This window comes from Maylandia zebra, linkage group LG2 (genome assembly GCF_041146795.1).
Source record: "Maylandia zebra isolate NMK-2024a linkage group LG2, Mzebra_GT3a, whole genome shotgun sequence".
Taxonomy (NCBI): domain Eukaryota; kingdom Metazoa; phylum Chordata; class Actinopteri; order Cichliformes; family Cichlidae; genus Maylandia; species Maylandia zebra.
In genome coordinates this window covers 9,978,906-10,001,874 of record NC_135168.1, presented here as the reverse complement: position 1 = coordinate 10,001,874, position 22,969 = coordinate 9,978,906, and the positions used below count along the sequence as shown (strand labels likewise).

Below are 22,969 nucleotides of genomic sequence, written 5' to 3'. Positions count from 1 at the left end.
TATATTAGTGAGGAGTTAATGCTAAGTAGGCTGCCATTAGCTGCTAATGCTAATTTTAGATGAAAAAGCATTAGCAGCTAATGCTCATATTGTTTTCCTTTGCTTTGTAAGAATGACAGCAGCTAGTGATACGAAGTCTACCATTATTAACTATTGTTAATTTGATGTAAATTAGCATTATCCGATAATGGTAACCCTTTTCCCCTGCATTATAACGATGTCAGGAGTTAATGCTAACTAGGCTGCCATTAGGGGCTAACTCTAATTAGGTGAATAATTATTAGCAGCTAATGCTATTATTGTTTTCCCTTTTAACAATGTGAGCAGCTAATGCTAATTTGATGTGAATTAGCATTATATTAGTGAGCAGTTAATGCTAAGTAGGCTGCCATTATTAACTAATGCTACTTTGACGTGAATTAGCATTATGTGCTAATACTAATACTGTTTTCCCTTACTTTTTAACAATGTGAGCAGCTAATTCTAAGTACGCTCTTATAAATAGGTAATTCTAATTTAGTGTGAATTAGCATTATTCAATAATGCTAACACTGTTTTCTCTTACTTATTAAAAATGATAGTAGCTAATACTAATACTCTTTCCCGTTCGGTAACAACGATGTGAGGAGTTAATGCTAAGTAGGCTGCTTTTAGAGGCTTATTCTAATTAGGGCTGAATAACTATTAGTAGCTAATGCTAATATTGTTTTCTCTTTCCTTATAACAATATGAGCAGCTAATGCTAATTTGATATGAATTAGCATTATATTAGTGAGGAGTTAATGCTAAGTAGGCTACCATTAGCAGCTAAAGCTAATTTGAGGTGAATAAGCATTAGTAGCTTATGCTAATACCCTTTTCTCTTGTTTTATAATGATGTGAGACGTTAATGCTAAATAGGCTTCCATGAGTGACTCCTTTCCCTTGCATTATAAAGATGTGAACAGTTTATGCTAAGTAAGCTGCCATTAGCAGCTAATGCTAATACTGTTTTCCCTTTCTTTATACAACTTGAGCAGTTATTGCTAAGTAGGCCACTTTTCTCTGCTAAAGATTTCTGTGACCATGATAGAAACGCTGATAAGCTAATGCTGCTAAGCTAATGCTGTTTATGGGCCCTGTTAGAATCAATATTTCATTCTCATTCTGTTGTTTGAGAACAATAACAGAAAAATGTGCACTTCAGAACAAATTTATTGTGAATTCAGCTGTGAATGTACAGTTTGTCATTATTTAAGCTTCCATTTCCAAATGTTAGCTGACACTTTATTAGGTACACTGGTATCTATATCAGGTACACCTGTGACCTAAATGTTCCTGCAAACAGACTCCTTGGAGACCCCTACATAAATATCCATGAACTATCCAGCTAGACTAGTGTGTCTGTCCCTGAAAATATTCCTGCATGTGTGATTGTTCATGTCTCATCTGCAGGAAACAAACAGGAAGTGAGTGAAAGACACGGGAAATGTTTCCAGCTCTTCCTCCTCTATCAGATTTTCTCTCCATACCTGAGAGTGTCCAGTCTCCAGCCTGGATCCTTCAGTCCAGCCGACAGCAGCTTCATTCCTGAGGGACCTGGATGATTGTAGCTCAGGTCCAGCTCTCTCAGATGGGAGGGGTTGGAGGTCAGAGCGGAGGCCAGAGAAGTACAGCCTTCCTTTGTGATCAGACATCCTGACAGACTGCAGACACACAAAACAACAATCTATCTGTCAACAGTTGTTTTCTCTTTGTCACAATAACATCTATCCATCCATTGTAACTTTATTTATAAGTGACAATACCCAACAGACAACAACAGTCATCTGAAGCTATTTAACAGTGTAAGGTAACCGCCACCAGTGTGAGCAGCACTTGGTGATGGTGGGAAGAAGATCTCCCTTTGACACAAAGATCCTCCCAGTGAAAACAGGCTCCAGGAGGAGCATCTACCATGACTGGTTGCAGGGTGAGGGGAAAGAGAAGACATGAGCTCAGAGAGACAAGAACAAAATAGAGAGACAAAAGTTAAGGACATGCAGTAGTGACATATAAAAGCATCAGGAGTGAAAAGAGGGGAGAAGAAAGCAGAGCATCATGGGAAGTCCACCAACAGCCTGAGCCTATAGCAGCATAACTAAGGGATGGTTCAGGGTCACCTGATCCAGCTCGAACTATAAGCTTTATTAAAAAGGAAAGTTTGAAGCTGATCTTCAAAGTAGAGAGGGTGTCTGTCTCCTGAACTCAAACTGGGAGCTGCTTCCACACCCAGTCCAACATAGCCAGGCTTTCTTTGCTGCTTTGACAAAACCTCAAATCCCAGTCAGAGATGATGAGCATCATCACAGTGATGATCATTTCTCTGTTAACCCAGGCTTTCTGCTTCAGGATCTGTGCACGCTCACAGAACAAGGAGACCTTTAAACATCATTTCACTAAATGGATGGACTGAGCTCAGCCTACAGATGAACTGGTGCCAGAGATCATAAAGAACATCAGTCAAATTCAACACTTTTAATGGAAATATGAGATTAATGCTGCAGACAATCATGAAGCTGCTGAATTCATGAACATCAAGAATGCAGCGAGTGGTAAAATAAAGATTTGACCTCAGTGTGCTCAGTGTTCCTGTCTATTCCTAACATATTCCTAACATGATAGCTGCACTTTAGAGCTCTAAAACTGGAACTGACACATGTTTAAACTCTACATGTTACTCAGTACATTCAGTTCTGACACTCGCCCACAGTCCAACAAAGGAAACATGGAGATCACATCAGTTTGTCACCAAAGTCTAATTATTAGGGCAACTTAACCTGTTATTATCTCGTTAACTCATTAACTGATTAACGTCAGCAATTATTTTAATCACAGTTTTTAAAATCATGATTATTGTGAAAGTGCTCACTGGCTCTGAATATAACAGCCATGGGTCACAGGAGGGATGTTGATCAGTGCTGGCTTGAAATGGGCGTCATTATGCATCTCAGCCAATGGGAGCATTGAGGGTGGGCCTAATACTACTGCAGCGCTCACATGACCCAGGACAGAAAGAAAGGGGCGGGGACAGAAACATGGAGACAGGTACAGATCTTTGACATGTTCATTTTAAACTGTTCCAGGAGGCAGTGTTGATACAACTAAAGTTATCTGTTGTTGAAGAAGTCGGTCTGAGGAACGTTCTTAGGATCAACAAATGACGGCATGTATGAGCCTCAAGACGCAGCATCACAAGAAGAACACATGAGCTGTAGAAAAAGGAGAGACTACGAAAGCCACGGCGTTACAACATGAACATGCTTGATCAGAGTGTGATTGTGAACAGGAGGAAGACTCAGCTGAGAACAGTGTGGTGGATACAGAGCAGAGCCCACCATCAGTACAGAGGCCTGTCCATTAGAGTGCTGCTCCAACATGCAGCACATGTACTTGGCCACAGCTGCAACATCTGTACCTGTGAAAGCTTCTTCTCTGTTGCTGCTCATATTGTGCAGAAGAAGAGAGTTTCTTTATCATCAGAAAATGTCAATGAGCTTGTGAGTCTTAGCAGCTGGCTCGGTGCAGAGGAGGAAGAACATGTCAAGTCAGAGGAAGATAAATGCAGTTCATGTTGTCAACTCAACCTGGACTGTTGAAAGAGTTTTTCTTTGTCTGGTTTCTGACTGAGATTCTCCAAAGGAAATCCAGCACAAACACACACTTCACACACTCAAAGTCCTGCACAGTAAATGAGCTGATGAGCGTTTGTGCTGCTGCCTGATAACAGAACAATAGTTCTGCTGCTTCCTGTTCTGCAAACACACATTTATAAATGTTCACTTGCTGTTGATCAAAGGTATGTTGGTGGCTCTGGACGCTGAGGGAACTTTGTAAAAAACTAGATCAAATGTTAACGTCCTGGCGGAGGCAAAGAACTTTGATTTGATATTTGATTAGATTCATGTTTCAGCTCAGACTGACAGAAATATTTGAACTGCTGCTGTGTTAAAGGGAACACTGCTGTTAGAAAGCACCTGATCTGTTTCTGCACACTGAATGTTGCACTTCTCATACTGCAGTACTATTAAAATAAGTACACAATGCATTACTTTTGAACTCATGATTGAATGTTGCTGTAACAAAGCCATTAATGTGATTCAAAGTGTTCATGGTTTCCCAGCACAACAAATGATTGCACAAGTGTGACTGATCCACTTTCTAATGTGTGTGTAGCCCACACTGTGTGTCACTGTGTCACAGGTGAGTCTGTGTGTCCAGGTTCTATGAGGACAACAGGATATAGTGACTGAGTCCAGCAGCTTAAAGTCTGACTCCATCCTCCATTTAAATAACTCACAGCAACAACTGAATAGCTTTGCCTTTGTGTAGCTGACACTTCATTTTAATGTCCTTCTATTCTGGTTCATCTGGTCTCAGTTTCTATAAGCACACAGGTTTCATCAGGACTCTATGACCTCAGTAATCTTTGCTGGGCCTTAATGCTCTGAACAAAGCTGCACAGCACAAGACTAAATAGAAATGAATCAGTCTTTCATTCTCACTGCTGTTTGACTTCAGCTCTCAATGTCCCACCATAACCCATGGAAAGAATTACTGTCCATCCAGGCTCCTGAACATGGAGCTGAAGAAGGTGGAGTATTGTGAGGGCTGATGGAGATGATGATGAGGAATCCAGGAGCAGTGGGTGGATGGCAGCATCAGCATGAAGGATCAGTGTGAGAACACATCATCATCCACAAAGGAAACCAGTCTGAGTGTCTGACGCTCTTGTTAGAAAGACGCAGTCCCAGCAGTTAGCTTGTCTGCTAGTTAGCTGAGAGCTAGCTCACTTGTACATTGAATACCAAACTGTGTAAACCAGGGGTGTCAAACATATGGCCCGTGGGCCAAATTCAGCCCATGAGATAATTTCGTATGTCAAATATTGATGAATTTTCAGGCTTGCTGATAATCAATGTGAGCACGGCTGAGGTTTTATTCTGATGAGCAAACCATGTGGCCAAACACTTTAAGAGACAGACTGGGATCATACCATTATGTGAAAGAGGACATGTCCCATAGACAGCAAGGGTAGTGGTAGAGACCAGTACACAGAGAAATGGGAGCTGTACTGAAATGCAAGCGTGTCAGGAAAGAGTGAAAAGGCAAAATGAGCAGCATCTGGCTGCATTTCAGTGATATTGGAGACCACAAAGCTGAGTGCAACATTTATACAGGAGATATACAGGAGACGCTGAGAGCAGAACTGATAAAATTAGGAGCTGGCTAAAGTGAGACCCATTTTTATTTCCACCCATTTTCCACTGTGGAGGACAAAAGGTTTCAAACTGGTCCAGGTCTTAAACCTCACGTGTTCTTCCTAATAGCAGTAAATGGATAGAAATAAGGCTTTTATGAAAACACTGAATAAAACTTGCTGCCTTTAAAAAGACTAAATGTACAGTTCAGTATTGAATCCTACATAAAATAAACTATATATAAAGTGTGTCTGAATGGCAGAGATGCAGAAATATGTGCATGTAGCACAGAGCCACGGCTCAGTGTCTGAATGAGTCTCACAGACCTGAATGTGCTGTTGAAGCCATTTATAATTATAACGTAATTCTTTACTCGTTTGATCTGCTCCTTACCACAAGCCACCAGACGTAGAAGGTTTTGGACTTTTAACTATATTTTCTGAAGTTTTACAACTTTTCTTACTGTTAAAAACCTCGTTATGGCCATTCATGCTGTACAAAGTAATTAGACATGTGTGGTATCTACAGAAACGTCAGAATCTCAGCTAAAAGTTCACAAAACCATCTCAACAACCACCAAACAGCTGAAACAGCAGGTGAACAGATCACACAAAAAAGATGTAAACACAAATCCCCCTGATCATCTGTTTTTTAAACATGAAGTGTAGTTTTGGACGTTCATTTACTGCTGGTTCAGTGAATTTTGGTTGGACAGTGATGAAACCTGCAGCCTCAGAATCTGTGAGAAGTCTGCTTTCAGCACGCAACAGCATTGTTGTGTTGTGTGCTGTGGATTCACCTCTGCAAACTCATCACTGTTTCACCATCATGTTTCTACTTAGACAATAACAAAGGAAGCAGTTCCCAGGAACTACTTCCTGTCTTGTTAACATAAGAGTACGTTGCCCTCCAAAACACCTCCACTTCTCCTCTTATTAGAGGACTGCCTTATTATTAATCTGCTAATTCTGTCAGTTGATGAAAGAAAAATGCTTGATCTCACCTGAGAGTTTCCAGTGTACAGTGTGGACTCTTCAGTCCTTCAGACAGAAGCTTCACGCCTGAATCCTTCAGGTTAATGTTACTCAGGTCCAGCTGTCTCAGATTAGAGGTCTGAGAGCTGAGACCTGAGGCCAGAGCTTCACAGCTTCTCTCTGACAGGTCACAGTGACTCAGTCTGAAAAATAACAGATAAACAATTACAAAAATAAAACACTTATGTTGAAGTGTAATGAGATACTATTATATTTAGCAATATTTCATCTTGTTTTGTCAGGAAACTGAGCACTGATGCAGAGCAACATGTGGAGAGAATCAGAGGAGAAGAAGTGAAGAGAGAACAGCAGTAAAACAACACTGAATTGTTCAGTGTGCTTTTGATATCAACAGAATGTGTCAAACTTCTTTATTTTGTATTTGTTTTAGTAGAATTGATGATTATCACTTAGATAACAACCACAGGCCAGGTCTAAATTGCACTTTGGTGACAGTTACACCCAGAAATATTTCAGAAACGTGGACAATTTGTGCTCCATTGTATTCAGTATTGAACAAACTGAGTACCGATGACCACTTAATATTTTTGATATTTTATTTGAGTTGTTCCACCTGATCTGTGTTAACTAGAATAAACATTTAAAAACTAAAGCTATGATCACATATGTACTCACAGAGCTTTGTTGGAGGCTTTGACCACTGGCAGCAGCCTCAGAAGAGCCTTTTTAAAGGCTCATGTTCTCACTTAGATCACTTTATAGCTGTATATCTCAAATTTCTGTAAAGTTATTTATTTCATATTCTGTATAGTTTTTCATATTTATATCCTGTTCATAGCCTGTACATAGCTTGTACTCACTACAGCCTGTACATACTTAGTTATAGAATATTCACAACATACTTCATACCGTGTACATTATAACATACCATAATAGACCCATTTCTGTAATATACTTACATATCTATACTATTGCTAATATATATTGTAATATATCTATATCACTAAAGCACTTCTGGATGGATGCAAACTGCATTTCGTTGCCCTGTACCTGTGCATGTGCAATGACAATAAAGTTGAATTCTATTCTAATTCTATTCTATTTATTTCTACTTACATTTCATTCTGGGAAAAATGGGGATTACTTTGAAAACAGGAACTATTTTCCCCCAAAATCAGCCCTGGATTAGTAAATCACTCCAACATGTTCTCAGGCAGAAGAAGCTGTCTTGTTATGAGGGAGAGAAGAAAAGCAGCTAAAATCAGGTGTAAAAGTAAAGCAGAGGATGAGCTGAATAAAGGACACTCAAGGCTGGCTTGGAAAGGAATGAAGTCCATGGTGGGGATGCAGAACAAGGAGCAAAGATGAATGTGATGCTGAATCAGCAGAAGACGGACTCATTTGATTCCAACTTTCTTTTTTATTGACATTTTAGAATCACTATACAATACCATCAACTTCAGCTATCTTTCAGTACATATATTTTTTTTATTTTTTTTCTATATTTAAACAACTAAAATATCCATACAATAAGAATGAAAGAAGAAGAAGAAAAGAAAAAGAAGCAAAACAGGAAACAACATAAATAAAAAATACATAAGGAAAAAGAAAAAGGAAAGAAAAATAAATAAATAAATATAGGGAGTGTGTTTTTGTTTCCATTAATGTAACTAATTTTTCCTCTAGTCTTCTAGTAGTTAACAAAGTCAAAATCTAATGCAAAAGCAAAAACTAATTAGTCTGCCTTCCTCCATTACCACACATAAAGCTGTTAATCCTTTATATGTCCAATCTTTGAATCTGGTGTCCAATTTATTTGGAGCAAAATGTGTGTCATATGCACACCACTTAAGAACTGCTATATCCTCTTCTAGTTTATATTCTTTTATTACTGTTTCCCAAATTTTAAAAGTCAACTTGATCCATGGATTTTCAATAGTTTTTATTAAATTTTGCAAGCTTCTGTCTGCTATAATAGCTTATATGGGGATGGAGGTCAGACTCTCCTCAATAACTTTCCATTGAGCGTCATATGAAGGATTACATCAGCATATCATAGGCCTTAATTGTGCTGCCCAATAATATACCCTAAGAGAAGGTAAGCCCCACCCCCTTTTCCTTTGTTAAGTTGTAGGGTTTTAAATCTAATTCGGGGCCTTTTTCCTTGCCATATGTATCTTGACAAAATTTTATCCCATTCATTAAACTGTTTCTGGTTAATTTCTATTGGTAATGTTTGAAATAAATATAATAATTTAGGAAGAATATTAATTTTAATTGAGTCTATTCTCGAATATAAACTTAAATATGGAATTAGATTCCATCTCGCTATATGTTCCTTAATTTTTTTTTGTATTGGTAAATAATTTCGTTCTAATAGTTCTGTAAGATCCTTAGGTATTATGACTCCTAGATATTTAAAGTACTCTGTTTGCCATGCTAATTGATACTTATTTTTAATTTCTTCTGATGGAATATAATTGTACTTAAGCAATTGTGTTTTACTCATATTAACCCTATATCCAGATAGTCGACCAAAGTATTCAAATGATTGCATTAATTTAGGTAAAGAGTTTGATGGTTGACCCAAAAATATTAAAATATCATCTGCATAGCAGGCTAATTTATGCTCCTTTTCATGGATATTAATACCTTCTACTTCTTTATTTTGTCTTATATATTGAGCCAATGGTTCCAGATATAACACAAATAATAATGGTGAGCACGCACAGCCCTGCCTTGTTCCTCTTTGCAGCTTAATACTATTTGATAGGTAGCCATTAATTTTAATCCTTGCCGTAGGGTTATCATAAAGTGCCTGTATTGTCTTAATTATATATTCGTGAAAGCCAAATGTATGCAAGACTCGGTAAAGAAAGTTCCAATTAACTGAATCGAATGATTTTTCTGCATCGATACTGATTACCATTGCTTCTATTTTATTCTTTTGAATATGATTAATAATTTGTAATGTCCGTCGTACATTATCTTGTATTTGGCGCTCTCGAATAAAACCTGTTTGATCATTATGAATTAGATTAGGTAAGAACTTTTCTAATCGTCGAGCCATGATAGATGTAAACAGCTTGTAATCTGTATTAAGAACACATATTGGTCTATATGACGCACATTCTAATTTATCCTTGTTTTCTTTTGGGATGGCAGAGATAATTGCTTCTTTCCAGCTAGAAGGTACTTGAGCCTTCTTTAGGATCCAATTCATTGTTAGAAGCATCACTGGTATTAATTCTTCTTTTAGCTCCTTGTACCATTCTGCCGTATATCCATCTGATCCTGGAGATTTATTTATTTTAACTTTACTTATTGCTATTCTTAGTTCCTTTTCTGTTATATCTTCAATCAAAGTTTTATTCTGTTCTTCATTCAGTACTGGTAAATCAAGAGAATCTAAAAAACTGTTAATTTCAACTATACTACTCTCTGTGTTATTAGCATACAGAGTCTTATAAAATGTTTCAAATGCACTCTGAACTTCTATTGGTTTATTTTTTTATTAGTTTTGTCACTGGATGTTTAATTTTGTGAACTGTATTATCTGCTATTTTCTTTTTTATTTTCCAGGCTAATACATTCTTTGCTTTTGATCCTCCCTCATAATACCTTTGTTTAAGAAACATTAATTTTTTTTAAATTTCATATGTGGTCAAATCATTTATTTCATTTCTTGTTTTCCTAATTTCCTCCAATATATCCTGAGATGTTTTTCTTTCATGCCTTTTCTCTAATTCTTATTTTGTAGCTCTTCTAATTTCTTATTTCTCAACTTTTTCTTATAAGAGGATATTGCTATAATTTTCCCTCTCAGGACAGCTTTTAAGGCATCCCACAGTATAGGACGAGACACCTCACCATTGTCATTAGTTTCCATATAGAAGTGAATCTCTTTCTTAATTTGTCCTTTAAAGTGAGGATCATTCAGTAAGCTTGAATTTAATTTCCAATTATTGAGTTTTGGTTGCACGTTTAAATCAACAGACAGGTATACTGGTGCATGATCGCTTAACTCTATTGTTCCAATTGCACAAGTGCTTATTTTATCTTTATTTTTCCCAAAAGTTATGAAATAATCTATTTGTTCTGTCCTCACTAAGCGTTGTCCTCGTGAACGTAGACTCAGCTATACAGACAGCTAAACACTCTCCTAATCAAAATCCAGGGAACAGGCCAATGTGTTGAGTTGGATGATTTAATAAGGAAAAAGTGTGAAACTGTTGACAAAACCAGAAATAAACCAATAAAAATGTTGCATCAACATACAGTATAACAAACACATATTCAAAAATATGAACGCAATATTTATCTGCTTAGTGAGTGCCCGAATAAAACATCAAATGAAATCACACTCATGATCAAAACGTTAAAGAAACCACATGGCAAGTGAGCTAGCTTAACCTTACTAGCTTAGGTTATATACATATTCAAATTAAATTCTAACTACAAACTATATCACGCCTTCACAACAAATAATAATGCACACAAGTTGTCTCAGTGATAACAAACAATATTACTCACAGATGATGCCGTTTATCAACTTGTGAAGGCATGGATGGCAACAGATTAACGGAGGTGAAACTGCCTCTGGCTAGATCTTACAGAGTAAAAAAAATACACAAAAACAACCACAAGAGGGCAAACTGCTGCAGAACAGAAAATGCCTAATGCCAGCACACTATTCTTGTGTATAACGAGTGCGGTGAGGAAAAATAAGTATAATCCCTTTGGTAGGGATGCAAGTCTCTCCATATATCAATTAGTCCCACCTCCTTCATCAATGTATTTATATTCTTAATTAATGTTTTAGTATTCTGTGCTTTTCTATTGGAAATATCTAGCTTTGGTTGTAGATGTATATTTAAATCTCCTCCGCAAATTAGGAAACCTACTGTCTCTGTTACCATCACATCTATAATTTTCTTAAAGAAATAAATATCGCTTCCAGGGGGTGCATATATATTTAACAACGTGACTGGGTTCCCCTCAATGTTTCCCCTTACCAAAATATAACGTCCCTCTTTATCACTTATCTCAGATATTTTTTCAAAGAGTAATTTGCTTGATAACAGGATAGCTACTCCTCTCCTTCGTCCAGTTTTATAGGAAGAGGAGAAAACTGTTGTATAACCCATTCTTTTCAGTTTTTCATGCTCCTTACAGTCTAGATGGGTTTCCTGTAGATACACTATTTGTACTTGTTCTTTCTTCATTTTAGTTAAAATTTTATTACGTTTAATTGGATTCGACAGGCCATTTACATTATATGATATGATTTTTACCTTATCTTTAAGCATACCCTTACTATTTGAATATTATTAATGTAACAACGACATGTACCATCAGACCACTCCCTAAACATACATAAGCAAACATTAATATTAACATTAAAGCTGTATAAAACAACAGCTACAGAAATAAGCTTTATTTGGTCAAAGAAAAAAAAAAAAAAAAGACTTCCAACTGTGGGGTCCCCGATATGACCCTAAGTAAGCCCCGATAAAAGAGGGGGCTTCGAGGGGGGCCTCTCTCACCTCTATGTGAGACAGGGCCTTCCTTAGCCAGCAGGCCAATGTCCATTCTACTAATAGCATAGGTAGCACGTCCGCCTATTTTCAATTTCTGCATTGCCACTTCAGTATATTATTTCGAGATAAGAAGTCTTTAGCAGTGTATATGGCTATAGCTTGATTCCAGCTTTGATATCATTGATTTCAATGAAGAGCTTTGTGATTGTAGCAAAGGGCTGGTAGCTCTGAGAGTCCCACTGATGAGGCGTTTGTGAAGGTTCGCAGTTATCTAAAGAGCTTAGAAAAAAAGGCATCTGGACTTCTTTAAGTTTCTTGAAGACGTTTCACCTCTCATCCAAGAAGCTTCTTTATTTCTAGGGTCAAATGGTGGAGAGCCCCAGATTAGCCTGTGTACAAACAGACTTCAGCCATATGAGAGTGAGTGTGAGTGAATGAGAGCACACACAGGACACTCTGATCTCTGAATGTGTGTGACGCAGTGAAAAAGAGGATTGTACTGGATATACTGTGACTGACAAACAGAGTTTAAAGAGAAAGGTGTTTGGATTAAAATGGATTATGCTAAAGTGAACGTGCTAATGAAATCTGAACTGAATGAAATGTGAAGTGAAGATAATTCAGATGTAAAAGAGAGAAACTGATAATAAGGTGGGGCTGGAGATCAGTGAAGGGCATGTAAACACCTGATTGGTTGAGTAGATATCAGATCGACAGTTTCACAGTTTTCCCTGTGGATTATAACTTTAAGAAGATGTGACATTCATCAAGGAATCCTGCTCTCCGGATTATTTCCATGAACACTGAGCTGGATCACATCTACAGTGCTGGAAGTGCCCATCTCACCACCAACCTCTCTGTGCACATTCACTTTTCAACCCTTTGTGAGACACTAAAGGTGTAAATCTGAGTATTTATCTATGTTAGTGCGAACACCTCTAATAGGTTGGTTTAGTCTTTCCAAGTCATATCTTCCCTTAGATCTGCGGTCCAGGCTCCTAAAATCATCCTAGTTTTACAAGCACTACAATCTAGAGGAGAGCTGCACTAACAGGTGTGACTGATGAGATCTGACCTGCAAGGATACTCATGTTTATGTATATGAGGACAAGCAGGGAAGACCTGGACATCAACTCTGTCAGGCTGCCTGAGTCCTCTCACCCACATCAGCTCAGAACTCTGCATTATCTACTGAGTCAGACTCAGAGGATCAGGGATCAGAAGTTCTACAAAGAGTAGAACCAGACTTCCTGTATAGAGGTGTGTGGGCCTACTGATCCACAGTGTCAGCACAACTTTCACATCATATTCATCTCAGCACTAGTAAAACATGTGACTGACCTCAGAGTTTCAAATCGACATCGTGGATTCTCCAGAAGAACACACAGCTGCTTCACTCCTGAATCCTGCAGGTTGTTGTAGGTTCCACTCAGGTCCAGCACTCTGGGATACGAGGGGTTGGACTTCAGCGCTGCTGCCAGATAATCACAGCTGATCTCTGACAAATCACAGTCCTTCGATCTGAATAAAAAATGAAAGATGTAAGTTTATTAGACAAAGTGTGAGCTTGAAATCATTCAGTGTTTCATCATCTGTTCAGAGCTGAAGAAGGTTCAGAATGTAGAAGTTTAGAAAATGGAAACTCCAAACAGCTGAAGCCAACAGGAAGCAGCTTCAAACAAACAAGAGAAAAAAATGAATTTTTCACATTGAAGTCGTACATTTATCATAAAGTTGTCAAGTTTTGCCGTGTGAAATAAAAAAAACTGAACAGGAATCCTCAGAGTTGAACCCTCTGCACAGAGGTTCAGGTTTCTCTTCAGGTCCCAAAGTGCAGAACAACAAGGTTTCAAACAGCTTCGTTCCAGCAGCATCAGCCACAGAAATGCAGAGATAATTCTTTGGATCTCTTGGTTGTGTTGTATGATGCTGTGTTTGCATATCTGGTGTCTGTGTTGCTTTGTGAGGACGGATCATTTACTGCAGCTCCAGATAAACAGAGCTGGACCTGAACCTGGTAGCTTCACTTAGAAGACACTTGTGACGGGAACGTCAGGTCAAAAAAGTGCCCCTCTGACAGCCAAACCCATCTGTTCTCTGATTGGATAGTTACATTTGTGATTGACATGACATTGACCAATCAGATGAAAGGAAGAAAAATAGGGTTAAAATTCATACTTGTAACTTGCAGGGTTTTTTTTTTGGCTAAGTCCACACACAAATCTTTTTTACACACACACAAATTCTTTTTACACATACAAATCCTGATTTACAAGTACAAAATATTTATGACCACATTTTGAGCCCATACAAATGTTCTGCAGACGAGTCCATGCGCTCACAACAAAGCTCAGTGTGGACGACGCTGTGCACGCTCCAATGCTGATTGGTTAGAAAGTGGGCGGGAACAGGGAAGAGAGCGACAGCAGTGTTCAGCACAAACACGAAGGACCAAAGAAGAAGAACATGACAAGCTCAGATGGAGGCTGCAGTGGACACTTTTCATTGTTTTAACATTCGCTTTCACTTCAGCTTCACCAACAACAGCACAAGCAGAGCAGCCCGCTGACTGCGTGGCCGTGACAGCGCCCCCTGGTGACTGTAAACCACTACAACATGTAGACGGCCGTCTGCTGCTCATTTCTTTGCCACCATCACAGGAGCTCTTTATCATGTTCTACACTCTCATTGGTTCTTTGTGTGCTTGTTTTTTAGAACAGTAGTCATTGTGATTGTTCAAAGAAGACAGTCAGCTGTGACTAAATGTAGCTCCTACAGCAGTGATTGGAATAACTACTGAAGCTAATCCAGTATCAAAGCTCAGGAATCAGCAGCTCCCACCTCGTTTTCTTTGAACAACTATTTTTAGCTGCTGTGTTTTTGTGTTTCTGCGGACCTCAGACATCCTGCTGCTCTGGAGAACTGAAGCTCTAAAGGCTTCAGCCTTTATCTCCAAGAAACAAAGCTGATCATGGAGACCCAGCAGGTCAGCTGATCTGTGGACAGCACCAGCATCTTTAAGTAAGTCTGAGAGGTGAGCAGTCTTTGGAAGCCTTTACTGTCTGATAGTCTCAGAGCAGGATTTGGATCATTATTTGGCTTTTCTTCTATTATTATGTTTAGTTTCTGCTTCACAGATATTCTCTGAGATGTTCTCTGAAATGTTTCCCACTGTTGGACAAACTTTCACAGTTTCTTCATAAAGGAGATCTCCTGTGCAGTCCATCTGTGATAATATGTTAAACACTGAATTATGATTCATATCTGAATGTACTGACTGTTAATTACTGATGAGAACATAATCAGTAAATATAAATATGTTTGAGTTTGGCTTTGATGAATCAGAATAAAAGTAATAAAATAATGATTTTAGAGACAGGCCTAACTCAGGCCAGCTGACAGCCTGTGTACAAACAGACTTCAGCCATATGAGAGTGAGTGTGAGTGAATGAGAGCACACACAGGACACTCTGATCTCTGAATGTGTGTGACGCAGTGAAAAAGAGGATTGTACTGGATATACTGTGACTGACAAACAGAGTTTAAAGAGAAAGGTGTTTGGATTAAAATGGATTATGCTAAAGTGAACGTGCTAATGAAATCTGAACTGACTGAAATGTGAAGTGAAGATAATTCAGATGTAAAAGAGAGAAACTGATAATAAGGTGGGGCTGGAGATCAGTGAAGGGCATGTAAACACCTGATTGGTTGAGTAGATATCAGATCGACAGTTTCACAGTTTTCCCTGTGGATTATAACTTTAAGAAGATGTAACATTCATCAAGGAATCCTGCTCTCCGGATTATTTCCATGAACACTGAGCTGGATCACATCTACAGTGCTGGAAGTGCCCGTCTCACCACCAACCTCTCTGTGCACATTCACTTTTCAACCCTTTGTGAGACACTAAAGGTGTAAATCTGAGTATTTATCTATGTTAGTGCGAACACCTCTAATACGTTGGTTTAGTCTTTCCAAGTCATATCTTCCCTTAGATCTGCGGTCCAGGCTCCTAAAATCATCCTAGTTTTACAAGCACTACAATCTAGAGGAGAGCTGCACTACCAGGTGTGACTGATGAGATCTGACCTGCAAGGATACTCATGTTTATGTATATCAGGACAAGCAGGGAAGACCTTGACATCAACTCTGTCAGGCTGCCTGAGTCCTCTCACCCACATCAGCTCAGAACTCTGCATTATCTACTGAGTCAGACTCAGAGGATCAGGGATCAGAAGTTCTACAAAGAGTAGAACCAGACTTCCTGTATAGAGGTGTGTGGGCCTACTGATCCACAGTGTCAGCACAACTTTCACATCATATTCATCTCAGCACTAGTAAAACATGTGACTGACCTCAGAGTTTCAAATCGACATCGTGGATTCTCCAGAAGAACACACAGCTGCTTCACTCCTGAATCCTGCAGGTTGTTGTAGGTTCCACTCAGGTCCAGCACTCTGGGATACGAGGGGTTGGACTTCAGCGCTGCTGCCAGATAATCACAGCTGATCTCTGACAAACCACAGTCCTTCAATCTGAATAAAAAATGAAAGATGTAAGTTTATTAGACAAAGTGTGAGCTTGAAATCATTCAGTGTTTCATCATCTGTTCAGAGCTGAAGAAGGTTCAGAATGTAGAAGTTTAGAAAATGGAAACTCCAAACAGCCGAAGCCAACAGGAAGCAGCTTCAAACAAACACAACAAGAGAAAAAACTCTGAATCTTTCACATTAAAGTCGTACATTTATCATAAAGTTGTCAAGTTTTGCCGTGTGAAATAACAAAACTGAACAGGAATCCTCAGAGTTGAACCCTCTGCACAGAGGTTCAGGTTTCTCTTCAGGTCCCAAAGTGCAGAACAACAAGGTTTCAAACAGCTTCGTTCCAGCAGCATCAGCCACAGAAATGCAGAGATAATTCTTTGGATCTCTTGGTTGTGTTGTATGATGCTGTGTTTGCATATCTGGTGTCTGTGTTGCTTTGTGAGGACGGATCATTTACTGCAGCTCCAGATAAACAGAGCTGGACCTGAACCTGGTAGCTTCACTTAGAAGACACTTGTGACGGGAACGTCAGGTCAAAAAAGTGCCCCTCCGACAGCCAAACCCATCTGTTCTCTGATTGGATAGTTACATTTGTGATTGACATGACATTGACCAATCAGATGAAAGGAAGAAAAATAGGGTCAAAATCCGTACTTGTAACTTGCAGGGATTTTTTTTGGCTAAGTCCACACACAAATCTTTTTTACACACACACAAATTTTTTTCACGCACACGCAAATCTTTTTTACACATACAAATCCTGATTTACAAGTACAAAATATTTATGACCACATTTTGAGCCCATACAAATGTTCTGCAGACGAGTCCATGCGCTCACAACAAAGCTCAGTGTGGACGACGCTGTGCACGCTCCAATGCTGATTGGTTAGAAAGTGGGCGGGAACAGGGAAGAGAGCGACAGCAGTGTTCAGCACAAACACGAAGGACCAAAGAAGAAGAACATGACAAGCTCAGATGGAGGCTGCAGTGGACACTTTTCATTGTTTTAACATTCGCTTTCACTTCAGCTTCACCAACAACAGCACAAGCAGAGCAGCCCACTGACTGCGTGGCCGTGACGGCGCCCCCTGGTGACTGTAAACCACTACAACATGTAGACGGCCGTCTGCTGCTCATTTCTTTGCCACCATCACAGGAGCTCTTTATCCTGTTCTACACTCTCATTGGTTCTTTGTGTGCTTGTTTTTTAGAACAGTAGTCATTGTGATTGTTCAAAGAAGACAGTCAGCTGTGACTAAATGTAGCTCCTACAGCAGTGATTGGAATAACTACTGAAGCTAATCCAGTATCAAAGCTCAGGAATCAGCAGCTCCCACCTCGTTTTCTTTGAACAACTATTTTTAGCTGCTGTGTTTTTGTGTTTCTGCGGACCTCAGACATCCTGCTGCTCTGGAGAACTGAAGCTCTAAAGGCTTCAGCCTTTATCTCCAAGAAACAAAGCTGATCATGGAGACCCAGCAGGTCAGCTGATCTGTGGACAGCACCAGCATCTTTAAGTAAGTCTGAGAGGTGAGCAGTCTTTGGAAGCCTTTACTGTCTGATAGTCTCAGAGCAGGATTTGGATCATTATTTGGCTTTTCTTCTATTATTATGTTTAGTTTCTGCTTCACAGATATTCTCTGAGATGTTCTCTGAAATGTTTCCCACTGTTGGACAAACTTTCACAGTTTCTTCATAAAGGAGATCTCCTGTGCAGTCCATCTGTGATAATATGTTAAACACTGAATTATGATTCATATCTGAATGTACTGACTGTTAATTACTGATGAGAACATAATCAGTAAATATAAATATGTTTGAGTTTGGCTTTGATGAATCAGAATAAAAGTAATAAAATAATGATTTTAGAGACAGGCCTAACTCAGGCCAGCTGACAGCCTGTGTACAAACAGACTTCAGCCATATGAGAGTGAGTGTGAGTGAATGAGAGCACACACAGGACACTCTGATCTCTGAATGTGTGTGACGCAGTGAAAAAGAGGATTGTACTGGATATACTGTGACTGACAAACAGAGTTTAAAGAGAAAGGTGTTTGGATTAAAATGGATTATGCTAAAGTGAACGTGCTAATGAAATCTGAACTGACTGAAATGTGAAGTGAAGATAATTCAGATGTAAAAGAGAGAAACTGATAATAAGGTGGGGCTGGAGATCAGTGAAGGGCATGTAAACACCTGATTGGTTGAGTAGATATCAGATCGACAGTTTCACAGTTTTCCCTGTGGATTATAACTTTAAGAAGATGTAACATTCATCAAGGAATCCTGCTCTCCGGATTATTTCCATGAACACTGAGCTGGATCACATCTACAGTGCTGGAAGTGCCCGTCTCACCACCAACACCTCTGTGCACATTCACTTTTCAACCCTTTGTGAGACACTAAAGGTGTAAATCTGAGTATTTATCTATGTTAGTGCGAACACCTCTAATAGGTTGGTTTAGTCTTTCCAAGTCATATCTTCCCTTAGATCTGCGGTCCAGGCTCCTAAAATCATCCTAGTTTAACAAGCACTACAATCTAGAGGAGAACTGCACTAACAGGTGTGACTGATGAGATCTGACCTGCAAGGATACTCATGTTTATGTATATGAGGACAAGCAGGGAAGACCTGGACATCAACTCTGTCAGGCTGCCTGAGTCCTCTCACCCACATCAGCTCATCAACTCTAAACAGGAACGAGCAGCTCATTTCAAAATAAAAGGTTGGAATTGTAAAGAAAACAAACAGAGCTCATAAACTGAAACTGATTTCATTTTTTCAGCTGGAACATTTTAGTTGTTTCTTTTTCAATACATACATAATTATATTTACAGTAAGTCTTATCAATCCCCTTTTCCCTGCCAGTCACCGCCAATGTTCCCTCTAATGTTTCATGTGTCTGAGCGAACACACAAACTCCCTGAGCGTCCCTTGGACCACTGTGATCAACAGCAGACGTGTGCACTGTGGTCACGCCAGCATCTTATCCATCCAAGTTACATGGTTTATTAAAGTAATCAAATTACAGCATTTACATTTATGTTAGACTACTTTTAATTAACTGCTTTAGCCCACTTACAATGAAAATTAAAAACAACCTTGTTCATGACCTGTAGCATGTTAACACTATTGGAAGTAAAAATAACTTGAACTCCAATTTTGAAAACACAACTTTATTTTTTCTATTTTTATAAAGCTCTGACTTGTATTATGAGTCTGTGGTCTGGGAGAGAGTCTGTAACTCTGTCTGCAAAATACAGGATATAATGACCAATGTTGGGCAATTAATTATATAGTTACTTCTTCAAAAAAGTAACTGAGTTTTGCAAACAACAAAGTTTGTTGCAATAAATACTGAATACTATCGTTGTTATAAACAACAATACTATTCAGGAAGAAAACCAAACATTGCAGATATTTTATCATAACTCTGGTTTTACGTGGCCGATCAACACAATTTAAAAACTGGTATAAAGTCCACACTTTGTCCCTCAGTTGCTCCATCTGTCCTGCTCACATCTCCAATGGTTGTACACGTTGTCATTAACGTGGCTTCACCTCATCATCAGCCACTTTGCTCGCTATAACACCATTGTCGGCACATAAGGACGCTGTCATAGCCTGTCAGCGACGTTGATTAGCTGCGTATATACGAATGTGAATCGCGTGATTGGCTGGACTATGGGATAAGGTGGCATCGTTCTAATCCCATATGGGAGCAGCCGGTCACTGACTAACACTGCAAAACAGAATTGTTAAAGTTTTAATTTTAATTTCAATTGAGATTTGATTATTATTTTTTTTTTTGTGTGTGCAACACAGATTTTCTTTGTGCAGAGACGTGCCAGCAGCGCGCAGTTGCACGACCGCAGCTTAGAGGGAACATTGGGCACCACCACAGTTCACTTCAACAAAACTTTACTTCAGATTTGTTTTCATGTTTTGATCCAGTGATGAGAGCCGTTTCCCCCATGTCCAGTCCTTGTACTAAGCTAGGCTAAACATGTCCAGTGCCTGTCTCTGTGCAGCTTTTAATCTGATGTTAATAAGGTAGAAATGGAGGAAGAAGAAAATGACTTCATCAATCAACATGCAGCTACCAACCCAAAAGGTGAGGTGGTGGTTAGTTATTACTGTTGTTTATGATCCCCTACATTATCCTACATTCAAATATATTCTCCAGCTACAATAGTGTTTGTGTTCCTAAAAGAATTTCATGAATGTGTTATTGTTCATGTCACATCTGTATGAAACAAAGAGGAAGTGAGGTTTATCCTTCATGATCACAAACTGTTCCAGCATGTAAACCTGAGATCTGTGTGGAGCAGCTGACCTGCACGATGTGCTCAACACAAACATTATTTACCATCAGTTACTGTGTGACTGAACCACGAGGGTGTATGAAACATCGCTTTTAGTTTTGATAGCACATGGCAACATTCAGACGTGAATCGATACAGTAACACTTTGATTTGTTACAGTGAGGAGACTGTTGAAGGGAACGATGAGGGGAAACTGTAACAGCAGCAACAGAAACCAGGAGACAAAGCTGAGGTCTGGGTTCCTCTATGCTACACACAGCCTCCTGCTCCTGGACTTTAGTAAACACAGACATATCTCCAAGTACACTTACTTCAGAAACTCTATCAAACTCATTACAAGTTTACTTCAGCTTTAAATTACTCACAACATCAGCACAAATGAGTAAACAAAGTAACTCACAGCTACTGTTCAAGTTTAGTCATCTTTAATACAAATATACCTCATTATTATGAATCTCACAGCTACCTGCTCATTGAACTGAACAATAATTCTGTTTGACCATTAAAACAAAATATGTGACTGTAAAAAATCTTCAGACAGTAATTAAGAATCTCCTAAGCAATCCAAATATAAAGAAAAATTCACCTGCCAATTCTATAAAGCTTGGTTGTTTGTACAATAATATCATTTAATGATATGTTTGGATCCTGACCTGAGAGTTTCCAGTGTACAATGTGGACTCTGCAGTGCAGCAGACAGAAGCTTCACCCCTGAATCCCGCAGGTCATTGTTACTCAGGTCCAGCTCTTTCAGACTAGAGGACTGGGAGTTGAGAACTGAGGACAGAGCATCACAGCTTCTCTCTGAGAGGTTACAGCCACTCAGTCTGGAAGAAAACAAACAAACAATTAAATCAGTCAAATGAAACATTTTTAATGCCAGCATGCAATACAATTATTGGTTAACTAAATAGCTTCATTAAAACACAACTCTTCTTCTATATCAGCACTTACTCCTTGTAAGCTCCACCTGCTCCACCATCTGAGTCAGACGACATGAAAACAAACTGTGAATCTAGTAGAAACATGATTGGAAATCTTCTCAGATCCATTTGTACATTTAGAGCCTGATCCTGAAATATAGCAGCACGGACATTCACAGCAGCAAAGGGTTCTTGCTGATCTGAGCTGGCTTGGCCCTGGCTTATTGAAGATTAAAGAAAGTGGAATCAGCTGTTCAAAACCCCACAAGGCTGCCCGCTGTGACTGAAACAATGGGACGGGTCGTGACTTCTCAAAATGGGCTCATTGAACGCAGCACGGATAAGATCTTGAAGAAGCTCATGGCGGTCGTGAGTTCTCAGACTTTGCTCTTTGAGCGCAAAACCGATAACCTCTCGGAGAAGCTCGTGGCTCTCCAACGGGAGATTGAGAGACGAGTGACGGACTGCTAGATCAGCTGTGAAATTGACATGCAGTTGTTCGCACCAAAGAAAGCCACCATCATTTCATGCGGCTAACATACCGGCGCCAGCTGTGGTCTCAAGGCTGGAGCTGAACATAACAAATCTCACCCTGATAACAGACGGTGTTTAGACTGTTCCTTCCCATCCTAAGCATGCTTATCCCCTCCCGGTGCAGACGGTGGGTCGAGGGGACCAGCGCAAATGCTGCTGGCCCGGGTGCGCTGTCTACACCGGCTGTCTCTCACCTTTTACCCATCCCTGTTGCTTGTCATGTGTTTCTATGGCGCATTAAGAGTTTTCATGTGCTCTGCGCTAAGGTCATTTTTTTTCTGTTCTCAAACTGATCTCCCTGTTGGAGCTCAGTCTGGGAGGAGTTCTTTTGTCTCCTCATCTTTCCTGATGTTGTGCATTTTCTGCTGTTCGGTTCCAGGTCGCTGCTCTAGCGGCTGACCGGCCAGCTACCTGGCCTGACCCGTCCCCCCAATGTGATGTTTGTGTATTGTATGTACGGTTCAGTATCCTAATTGCCTCTTGAAAATAAATACAGAGTTCTTAATCTGAATCTGAAAAGATTACAGAAGACGACTCTGTTCAGTAAATATTACGCTCATGCTGTCACGAAATACCAAAGGTAGGTAAAACTCTGGTTGTTGCAGCCATCCAGTATGACATGCTTTGTACTGTCCTGCTGCAGTTTGTGACACCTGGTTGATGAGTTGTGAAGGATGATGAAACAAACACTTCACTCAATGTTTGTCTTCTACACTGGATGTAATTTGGGCAGCCGAGAGTTTTTCACAATCCATCCCAGCTGCAAATAGGAATACAACAAATAAATAACTTTACCCACTTGGATCCTTATCATTCAAGATTGTGAAAAGATTCTCTACTCAGAGAATACTGGTGATTTTAGATGAGAGAGATGGAAGATGATGAAGG

At 39.4% G+C, this 22,969-nt stretch overlaps 1 protein-coding gene across 1 annotated transcript; it reads right to left on the bottom strand.

Annotated features, from left to right (window-relative positions):
* Positions 1–654: 654 nt before the first annotated feature.
* On the bottom strand, positions 655–22,435 carry LOC112434502 (ribonuclease inhibitor-like). The gene is made up of 5 exons (XM_076888907.1): positions 21,278–22,435; positions 16,110–16,289; positions 13,096–13,275; positions 6,223–6,396; positions 655–1,685 (listed from the first exon to the last, which is right to left on the bottom strand). The coding sequence occupies exons 1-5, from the start codon at positions 21,508–21,510 to the stop codon at positions 1,493–1,495; spliced, it is 960 nt and encodes a 319-aa protein (XP_076745022.1). The 5' UTR covers positions 21,511–22,435; the 3' UTR covers positions 655–1,492.
* Positions 22,436–22,969: the final 534 nt, after the last annotated feature.